This window comes from Solanum tuberosum, unplaced genomic scaffold, assembly GCF_000226075.1.
Source record: "Solanum tuberosum cultivar DM 1-3 516 R44 unplaced genomic scaffold, SolTub_3.0 scf00035, whole genome shotgun sequence".
In the NCBI taxonomy this organism is placed as follows: domain Eukaryota; kingdom Viridiplantae; phylum Streptophyta; class Magnoliopsida; order Solanales; family Solanaceae; genus Solanum; species Solanum tuberosum.
Genome location: NW_006238963.1, coordinates 355433 through 366244, shown reverse-complemented (window position 1 = coordinate 366244; position 10812 = coordinate 355433). Strand labels below are relative to the sequence as shown.

The following is a 10812-nucleotide window of genomic DNA, read 5'->3' as shown; positions in this document are numbered from 1 at the left end:
TTTATTATCCATGTCTTTAATATTACTTAGCTCTGATACCAAGTTGGGGGGGGGGGTGGTCCATTACGTTTCCTAATTAAGGTAATATATAATAATATTTATTATAGTATTCTTCTGATAGTTGTTTTAATCTGAATATTTCTTTAATATTATTTATGATGTACTCTAGATATAACATATCTTGGGTTCTTTGATACATATATAAATTTTCTGCCATTAATTGGGGGAAATGTGTTATAGCTGCTGTGTACGTGATAAACATGATGCCTACTGATGTTTTAAAAGGGCAGTCTCCTTATCAAAATTTTCACAAAACCAGACCCAAGCTTGACCATTTGAGAACAATAGGCTGTTTGTGCTATGCCACTAAGCTAATCAATGATGATAAGTTTGACCCTAGAGCTGATGTTTGTGTCATGATGGGATATTCATCTACTCAGAAAGGGTATGTGATATACAATTTGAGCCTCAAGAAGTTTATAGTGGGCAGGGATGTCACTTTCAAGGAACAAGACAGACTGGTTGATGATGATGATATGTTTAATGCCACACTTGAGTTTACTGATTCTCATAATCCTAACAATGATGTCGACCATGCAGCTCAGCTACCAAACTTTGAACATGTTCCATTAGTGGTTCCAGAGAACACATGTGTTGATGTTTTAGCTATGGACAATGGTGAACTAGGTATTCAGAATGTTGCAACACACATAACTTTTACCAGAGTGTCTCATCCACCTGTTTGGATGAAGGATTGTGTTGCTCATATGACTGATTCCCCACATCCATATTCACTGGCTAACTACATGACTTATGATAAATTGTCTTCTACATATCAAGCTTATTTAAGTGATTTATCTGCTGACAAAGAACCTCGAACCTCTTAAGAGGTTGTTAAAGACCATAGATGGGTGGAGGCCATGAAACAAGAAATTAGTGCATTGAAAGATAATGGGACTTGGACTGTCATGCAACTGCCACCAAGTAAAAAGGCTATAGGTTGTAGGTGGGTGTTCAAGATCAAGTATAAAGCAGATGGATAGGTTGACAGGTTCAAGGCTAGGCTTGTAGCTAAAGGCTATAGCCAAACTGAAGGAATTGGCTATCATGAGACTTTCTCTCCTGTAGTCGAAATGGTAACTGTGAGATTTATTATTACTATTGTTGCAGCTGAAAATTGGATAATATACCAGATGGATGTCTTTAATGCTTTCTTACATGGAGATTTAATTGAAGAAGTGTACATGGAATTGCCCAAAGGTTTTACTAGATAGGGGGAACACCAAGTTTGCAGACTTATTAGGTCCCTATCAGGCTTCCAGGCAATGGAATGACAAGCTTATTGATGCACTAACCAACTAAGGATACTTGTAGAGTCCACTGGATCATTCTCTATTCACTAAAATGAGAGGCTCAGCACTGGTGATTGTGCTAGTTTATGTCGATGATCTATTGATCACACGGAATGACTATAAGCTGATACAGGAGACTAAGCAAGTTCTACATCACCATTTCAAGATTAAGGATTTGGGTGAGCTGAAGTATTTCCTAGGGATAGAGTTTTGCAGATCAACCAAAGGAATTGTTATGAACAAGAGGAAATATGCATTAGAGTTAATTAGTGATGCAGGGCTAGTTGGAGCTAAACTTCTTCAACACCATTAAAGTGTAATATAAAACTCACAAGTGTAGAGTTTGATGCCATTGATGATAAGTTATTTGTAGACATAGGCATATACCAAAGAATGATTGGGAAGCTGCTCTATCACACCAACACTCGACCTGATATAGCTTTCTCAGTCCAATGCCTAAGTCAGTTTATGTAGAAACCAAAACTATCTAACTGGAATGCAGCCTTGAGAGTGGTTAGATATATCAAAGCTACTGAACAAGGATCCATCCTTATTTTCCATGATTCTATCTGCTACTCTTCAATTTACTCCCAAAGACATCATACAAATATCTAATGAAATCAATTCTGAGCTTTTCACCAAATTTCGTCAGTTTTCTCAACCACGACCTCCCTACGTGATTGCCCTTGAAATCTCCCAATTTGATCTCATCGATTATTCCTCATATTGTTCTGTTCCATCTGTACCACCTTTTCCCCCTATCCCCTCTTTCTCTAGGTTTGAAAAGGACTTGGATGATGAAGAGGAGCTTCACACTGCCGCCCACAGTCTCTCTACCACTGATTACATCAATGATCCATATCATAAGTACTTGGGTGATGTGCTGGAGTATATGTATGCGTTAAGGGAATATACTAGTGAAGGTGGAATTTTTCCAGCCAAATCACCTATTGCAGAAGATTTACCAAAAGGACTTAAGGAAATTAAACGCTCTCCATCGCGCCTCTCCATCTCCAACTCCCGTATTGAAGAACTATATCAAAGATTTAATGGATGACACTTACCCTGTTTTCTATGAAGATTTTAAAGACGAGAATAAGGTGATAACAACTAATTGTTTGCACGAATTTCATATTCACTATTTGATAAAATGACTATCAATGAATAACACATGTCCAACTTGTAGAGCTGATTATCCTTTGCATTATTCATCCCTTTCCAACTGCCGTAAGCATCCCCACAACAACATATTGGAGGAGCCTAATTGTAAACGTCAACATATTTAATTTTTATCTTTTAAGACAATTTTTGGTATTATATTGTGAAGAAGGAACTTTACATGTCCTAGTTAACATGTTGGAGAATGTGTTTGATATTTTCTGTCATTTTGTTGTATATTGATTGCGCATTATTTGTTCTTGAGAAAATTCATAAAATCCCCTTCAAACTTGTCTCCAAAACTTACTTTAGCAATGTAACGTGTATTTAAATACCCCCTTAAACAACTTACAAGTGAATTAAATATCACTTTAGAGACTGACGTGGCAAAATTTCTAAGCGCGTAAATAGCATAAAAATGTAAAGGGAAGATAAGTGGGTCCCACTTTGTCTTCTTTCAGCAACCTGTACCATCTCTTCTTTTCTCTCAAAATGTTTTACTAGCTCTCTTTGTTTCCATCGCCGGCGGTCACCTTCGAAAAATATTCTCGTATCAACAAATTCAACAAAACTCAACCACGCCAAACCTCACCCCATCCCCTTTGTTCCTCGTTCATCACCGTTAAAAGCTAGAGCCGTCAATCAACAACAATTTCTTCATGGAATTATTTATTTCTTTTGTATATGTATGTCTCTTGTATTTATTTTTGTTTGATTTAACTGTTAGGTCTTACTTACTTTTCGTTCATGTTCGCCCGTCATCAATCCACAAAATGTTTAATGGTAGTATATACACAAATGTTGAGCCGTCAATATGGGCTAGGCCCGTTGGGCCGGCCTGGCCTAACCCGTGATTTGATAGGGCTGGGCTACAATTTTTGGAGCCCATTTGAGAAAAAAACTTTTTAGCCCAGCCTGAATAAGCCTGTCAATTTGTGGGGCTTGAGAAATATGGATAGGGCCGTCCCGTGGGCCAAATAAAAATTAATTAAAAAATAAAAATAAAATAGAGTATTAAAAATAACAAGAGTCTACACTCAAAATATGTTTAAAGTTTGAAATATTACAATTTAAATACAACTTATGTTTATAAAATATGTACTACATAAAATAAAGTTCCGACAAATTATCATAGTTTTTGTGTTTTATTACGATCATTGGAAAATAATTAGGTTAATATTTCTATTTAGCTATTTATGTTTTATTTGAAATCAAACTTAATAAATATTATATAGATAATTTTATTTGTGTATTTGATTAACAAGTAGTAACACTAGTCAATATTTATGATAATATTTTTAAATTATAATTTAATTTAAAAAATCATAAAAAAATATACTTTAAAAAAAAAAAGAGTTGACCCGACAAAGCCTGGGCCAACCATTTTTTGGTCCGCTAGCCCATCAAATTGCAAAGCCTGTATGGATTATCCCGAATGGGGTGGGCCAACATTGACAGCTCTTGCGAGAGATCAGCCGCTGTGAGACCGCCAAATCTCACTAAGAAATTTCACCACGCCGGCAACCATGGACAAAACTTCGGCCATACCCTTTTCCTGGCTTTCTTCCATTCTTCAAGAGAGCCACCATCAGGTCTGCCGATTTTGAGCCTAATATAACAACAATAACTCCGACGATTGTCATTGAAGCAATTGTTGGTTGTCCTTAGAACAAACATGGTTTTTAAGATTTAACTTTCAAAGAACTTGCAAATAAAAATATGGGGAAATAGTAAGTTAAACAACAAAAACTGAAATTGAAAAGAAACATTCCCAAGAGTATGAGAAAGAGTAGCACCAACAAACCCAGCTCCAACGATGATGATAATTTTCTAATGTTGTCGTTGCAGTACTTGTCGGTGTATAGTCATTTTCACTGTTTCACACAATGTTTGTTAAATTATTAGAAATTACGTTGTGGGTGTTGGATTTTTGCAAAGGGTAACAATTACTTTTGTATTGTATTGATTATTGAAATAAGGGAAAAGGGTCTGATATACCTCTTAACTTTGTCATTTAGAGCTGATATACCCCTCGTTATAAAAGTGGCTTATATATACCCCTACTTATACACAAATGGCTCACATATACCCCTTTCCTCTAACGGAAATGAAAAGAATTAATTTTAGATTAATTTTTATTATTTTTTATAGAAAAAAGATATAATCCCATATGAGTATATTTAATTCTCCTCAAACATATTTTTTTTACTTTTTTTTGTTTCAATGACTAATTTAGATTTATTATTTTGATGGTCAAATTTATTTATGTTTCACTAATATTCTTGTAAAACTTATTATAGATGACCAAATTTGTTTCTTCAAATACAAAAATTAAATTACAATATAGACAAAAAAAATAGTTTTAAATTATAATATAGCCACAAAAAATAGTTTTAAATTTTTTCTTTACACTACGAAATGAAAGAAAAAATAAAATAAGAATAAGAAACTCAAATAATTATAATCAAAAAGTCAAAAAAAATTAATGTAATGAAAAAAGATTAAAATATACCTTGAACTTTGCTAGTAGAATCATATACCCCTAAATAATTTTTAAGAAAATTAAAAGTCAAAAATATAAATTTAAAACTAATTTTTTCACTTCCGTTAAATGAAGGGTATATGTGAGCTCATTTTATAATGGTAGGGGTATATGTGAGCCGTTTGTATAACGGTAAGGGTATATATGAGCCACTTTCATAACAAGGGGCATATTAGCTCCAAATGACAAAGTTGAGGGGTATATCAGGCCCTTTTCCCTTGAAATAATGAAGAGCATGGAACAATGAAGAAGATGAGTGAACAGTGAAAATGAGAACAAAAAATGACATGGAAAAGAAAAAAGAAATGAAATTAAATTTGTTCACAATCTGATGTGTTATCAATGTGTCATTGAGGTGGCGCTTATGTGGCGCGTGTGTACATCACCTTCCAATTATGAAATTGGTATTGTATGTGTAAGGTGGTATTTTATTCACTTGAAAGTTGTTTAAGGGGGTATTTAAACATCAGTAAAGTTATGATTCTAAAGTGAGTTTTACGGACAAGTTTAAGAGGGGTTTGATGTATTTTCTCTTTGTTCTTTTGGTATCATCAAATATCAATTCAATTTGGAAACCAAGTAATTCTCATTGAACTCACCGTAAAAAATGCTAAACATACTCTTCAATCCAGTACTACTACTCCCTGCTAGTATTTCTTTTCTTTTAATTTCTTCTTGCATCATTCCATTTACTCTTCTAATTTTTTACCACTTCAATTTTGTCAAGTTTTACATAATTTCATTCTATTAAATTATGCACTATGATAGTCCACTGCTGATATTTACTTCGACTCTTGAATGTGTGGTCTGACCCTTCCTTTGAATCTTGAAGAATGTGTGGTCTGACCCTTCCTCAGAATCTTGAATGTCTTTTTAGTAACAAACTTTTGCATGATTTATTAAGAGAGTGTGATGCACTATGAGAAGGGAAGTGGAATAGTGATAAAAGTCGGTGTGATGTGATCAGTCATGGCTTTAAGTCGTGACCAGCCTCTTGCAGACATGCAACGTAAATCTGTTTTATGACCCACTGTGGTTTGGTCCTTTCTCAAACCTCGCTCATAGAGGGAGATTAGTGTGCCATGCTGCCACTTATAAGATGCACTACAGTTGTCAGTATTGCTGTTTGTTTCTGCTTTTTTTATCCAATCATCATTGCTGCTCCCTTTTGCTTTTTAACTTCATATTTTTTGCTGGTTTCTTGATTACATAAATTATGATACATAATCTTGAATAGCCTTTTGTGTTTTACATGATATGCACAATGACATGTGGATCCAAGTATGGGTTAGTGATTTTATCTATTACAACTATTTTTCATTACATCATTACTTTTTACTCCCATTTGAATACTTGAAACTTTCTGCCGGTTTCTTTCTTGGTTCAAATGTACTACAGAATCTTGAATACCCTTTTGAATCTTACATGATCCAAGATCGATTATTCTTTTCACGCATTAGTCGTTCTATCAATCCTTACCAATAGATTTACTAATGTGAGGAATATGATTTAACTGTTTCATGATTATGCTTTTCGGCTTTTCCTACCTTATATTATGTCAGATCGTTGTCTTTTCAGTTCGTTAATCTGAAGATTTGAGATAGTTATTCAATTTTTCAGAGGGATCCAAACATAAACATATGGGTATCATTATGCGCGGACTTCATATTTGAGTGATATAATCAATGGTACCATTATGCTTTTATTTCAATGATGTTCAATAACATCATATAATTCTCTGTTCCCTTTGCATCTGGAAAAAAAAATTGGTCTAGTTATTGAGTTTTGCTATTCTTTTAGAAAGGAGGAAATCGAAAAAAAGCACAAGTGTGGTCTGAAATATTCTCTCTATGCATTATGTTGGTTAAGAAGCCCAAGATTCTTTGAAGGAATTAAAATTTCCCTGCATAGCTTGCAATACTTTAGTTTACAGTTTCGGGTTTCTGGTGCAGCTCAAAAAAACAAATATGATTTAAATGTTTTCTTGGATTCATGGCTCCCTACCCCTTAAAAAGGGACCTACATTGAGAAGAAGCACAAGTGTGGTATGAAATATTATCTTTTTTTTTTAGAAAGGATCTGAAGGCTGGTTAAGAGTGTGATGGAGGGGTGGAATGCGTATATCATTTGTCTGCAAGAACCAAATTAGAGGGGAAATGGAAGAAAAGGTTAGACAAATCTGGGAATGTGATGGATCAAATATGCAAGAGATTTGCAAACACTCTATCTCCCCATACCTCACTTGTGGGATTACACTGGGTTTGTTGTTGGGTTATACAGAAGAGAAGCCAAATTTTCTTTTAAGGAATCAAGAATTCTGTGTGTAGCTTCAAACTCTTTAGTTAATAGTTCTGCTTTTTGGTGCACCTTAAAATGTGTTCATGACATAAATGTTTTTGTGAATTTGGTAGCTCCTTAGTCTTTGAAAAGGGACCTACTTCTTTGTACATTTTGTAATTTTGAACTCATAACTTCCTTTTGCGAGTTGTTGAAATGGATACTCTTTACTCGTTCAGAAAACTGAAGAAAGTATACTTTGCCGTTAGCTCTTCATTTCATAGCATCAAGCTCTTACAATATCCAACCATGAAGAAAGTTATTTTCCTCTTGTTTATTTAGTTTCATTCGTACTTGAGATCTGAGATCATTTTCTAATTGGTTGACAATGGATTTCAGCTAATCGTAGGAAAAAGTATTTGTACCTATATTCCAAGCTACAATTCGTAAGTCCTGCATTTAGATAAATCACATTATGCTGGTTTAAAATTCCATGTACACCATCTTTTATGTGCTAACAAGATTAGATGTGCTTTTGTTACCCAGTCATGATCATGCACCAAACTTGATGGTGGAAGGAGGAGTGTCTGTGAAAGTGGTAGATCTTCAGTCTCAAGAGTCTTGTTTGAAAGGATATTCTTTTCCGCTAATATTTACTTCACTTCTTGAATGTGTGGTCTGGCCCTTCCCCAGAAACGTGAATGACTTTTTAATAACAAAGTTTTGCATGATTTATTAAGAGAAAACGATGAACAATGATAAAAGTCGATGTCTTGTGATCAAGAGATCATGGCTTTAAGTCACGATCAGCCTCTTGCGGAGATGCAACGTAAATCTATGTATTATGACCCACTGTGGTCTGGCCCTTTCTCATACCCTGCTCATAGAGGGAGCTAAGTGTACCAGGCTGCCATTTCTGCTCTCTTTTTTTCAATCATCACTGATGCTCCTTCTTTCTCTTTAACTTCATATTTTCTGCTGGTTTCTTAATCACATAAATTGTGCTATAGAATCTTGAACAACCTTTTGTGTTTTACATTATATGCAAAATGACATGTGGATCCAATATGGGTTAGTGATTTTATCCATTACTACTATTTTTCATTACATTATTACTTTTGACTCTCATTTGAATACTTGAAATTTTCTACCAGTTTCTTTATTAGTTCAAGTGTGCTACAGAATCTTGAAAACCCTTCTGAGTTTTACATGATTCTTTTAAGATGTGCACATAATGTACTCACTAATTTGTTGTTTTGTACTCAACAACTGTGTATAATTGAGATATTCAATAATTGGATTCCACGATTATTCTGAATTGTCTCACATTCAATAATTTAGGAAATAATTTGACAAGTAAATAAGAACGAACCAAATATATGTTTATGGATATTTGGGGAAAGTTGGGAACTATATACTTTAGCTATAAAAAGATCATCACATGCCAAATATGAATATTTATAAAATCTATCTAACTCATAACACAACAGTATAAACAATTTACGCCAGACATTATAATTATGTTACAAGAAGCTAGGATTAAGCTTTTATAGAAAAAGTACTGGATATTCCTCAACAAAGATCGGACTAGGGGTTCATTTGTGTTGGATTTTTAAATTTATAAACCAAACCAAACCAATAAAACTCGGATTTTTCAACCTCGGGTTTTATCGGATTTTTCGGTTTTTCAGGTTGTTTCAGGTTTTTCCGGTAAAGTATTCATACAAACATATAATTTACTAGTGCTTCAAATATTTCTTTAGTCCTACCAAAATACAACTATTTAAGATGTTTCTTAAAAATATAACACAATATGATATGATTAATAACACTAAAATATCCAACAAAAATAATAATAAATGAAATCGCGTAAAAACAAATATTGCAAATTAACAAGTCATAATGAAAATGATCATAATTTAAAAGTACTAAATCATGCTAAAATTAAATTTAATAAGTATTAGTTACATGACTAAATATTAAAGGAATTAAAATTAGATTATGTATTTTAATTGTCTAAACCAATGTAAAACTAAAAACAAATATTCAATATTATTGTCATTCTTAGTGTTGAATTGATTTTCTTTTTTGCATTAGTATTAATTTGATTTTGATTTGAGCTTTATTATAATTTACCAACATCTGTGGACTATAATCTTTATTGGCCCATTCATAATTCTAAGTTTCAAACTTGAAATAATATATTAAAAGATAAAACTATGAAAAAGTATAAGAAATATTTAAAAATTATATCAAAGTAAATATTTTTATGTATAAAATAAATTTAAAATTATATATATAATGTCGGGTTGGTTTGGTCTCGTTAAAACCAAACCAAACCAATCCAAATATAGTCGGGTTTTTTTTCCAAAACCAAACCAAGTCAAACCAAACCACTAGTCGGGTTTTTTTTGGGTTGACTCGATTTGCGATTTGGTTCGATTTTCGGTTCGATTTTGTACACCCCTAGATCGGACTATTGTGTTTGTGTATATATTAGAAAATTTTCTTCTCTTATTTTGGATCAGATCATGCTTTGGACCTAGTCTCTTTTTTTATTTTCAGATGGGGCCTTTGGCCATTTGATTTCTTAATTTATTATTATTAATAAAAACACTAAACCTAAAATTTGATTCAAGTAAAAAGAAAGGAGAAAATTTCTAGTAGCTTCAAATATTTTTTTCATTTTTTTTTTCTATTTTTCATTTACCTTACAACTTATTTTTAAAGCTTAATCTTTAACGAATCAAAACTCAACATATTTCATGAAGCCATTATAAGTATGAGCTACTTACAAACTAGCTTTTTGATCGTAAATTTCCTTAATATTTTATCATCCATAATCCAATAAGTTCATAGCATATATATATATACTAGAGGGGCATGACCCTTGCTAGCACGGGCCCAACAGACTCACACATAATCTTTAATTTAAAAAATTAATAATAATAGTGACAATAACAAAAATTGGTAAAAATTTACATGTCTCAATGAATTATATAAGGTAGCAAAGTAGACATTATTAGGAGTTGCTTCTTGTAATGACTATTTTGGCTGGAAAAAATAGAGAACAACATTCAGTAGAAAGAGTGTAAAAGACTTAAGAGAGCTAAGTTAAAAAATATCAAAGCCTATTGCAAGAAAACTCAATGTTGTTGCAACATTCATATCAATCACTCAAATTCTTGTGCCATCGTCACACTTCATCTGGCTTCAAGCCGTGAGCATAACCCACCATTTACACCAAAAATATCAAAAGGCCCATTGATTATATCACCACAAACCTCAACGTATGCAGAGAGCCTAAACAAAGACAAAAAAATTCATAACCATGTCACACAAACCTATATTAGGAATATACACAAAATCCAAACATATTTAAATCTTAATCACAGATCTACCACCACTAAAGAACCAACCCAAGATTATTTAACCCAAAAATTACAAGGGTATAATAAGTTGATAGCTCAACCAAAAACTAAA

The 10812-nt window shown here is 33.0% G+C and overlaps 1 protein-coding gene and 1 long non-coding RNA gene across 2 annotated transcripts in view; one reads left to right on the top strand and one right to left on the bottom strand.

The window, feature by feature from the left end:
- Window positions 1-260: 260 nt before the first annotated feature.
- Window positions 261-887, top strand: LOC107059771 (uncharacterized). The gene has a single exon (XM_015306695.1). The coding sequence runs from the start codon at window positions 261-263 to the stop codon at window positions 885-887; it is 627 nt and encodes a 208-aa protein (XP_015162181.1).
- Window positions 888-10259: 9372 nt separating this feature from the next.
- LOC102595070 (uncharacterized) overlaps window positions 10260-10812 on the bottom strand; it is a 4667-nt gene continuing 4114 nt past the window's right edge. The window contains exon 2 of the long non-coding RNA XR_366943.2: window positions 10260-10632. This is a non-coding gene — a long non-coding RNA (uncharacterized lncRNA). The remainder of the gene's footprint in view (window positions 10633-10812) is intronic.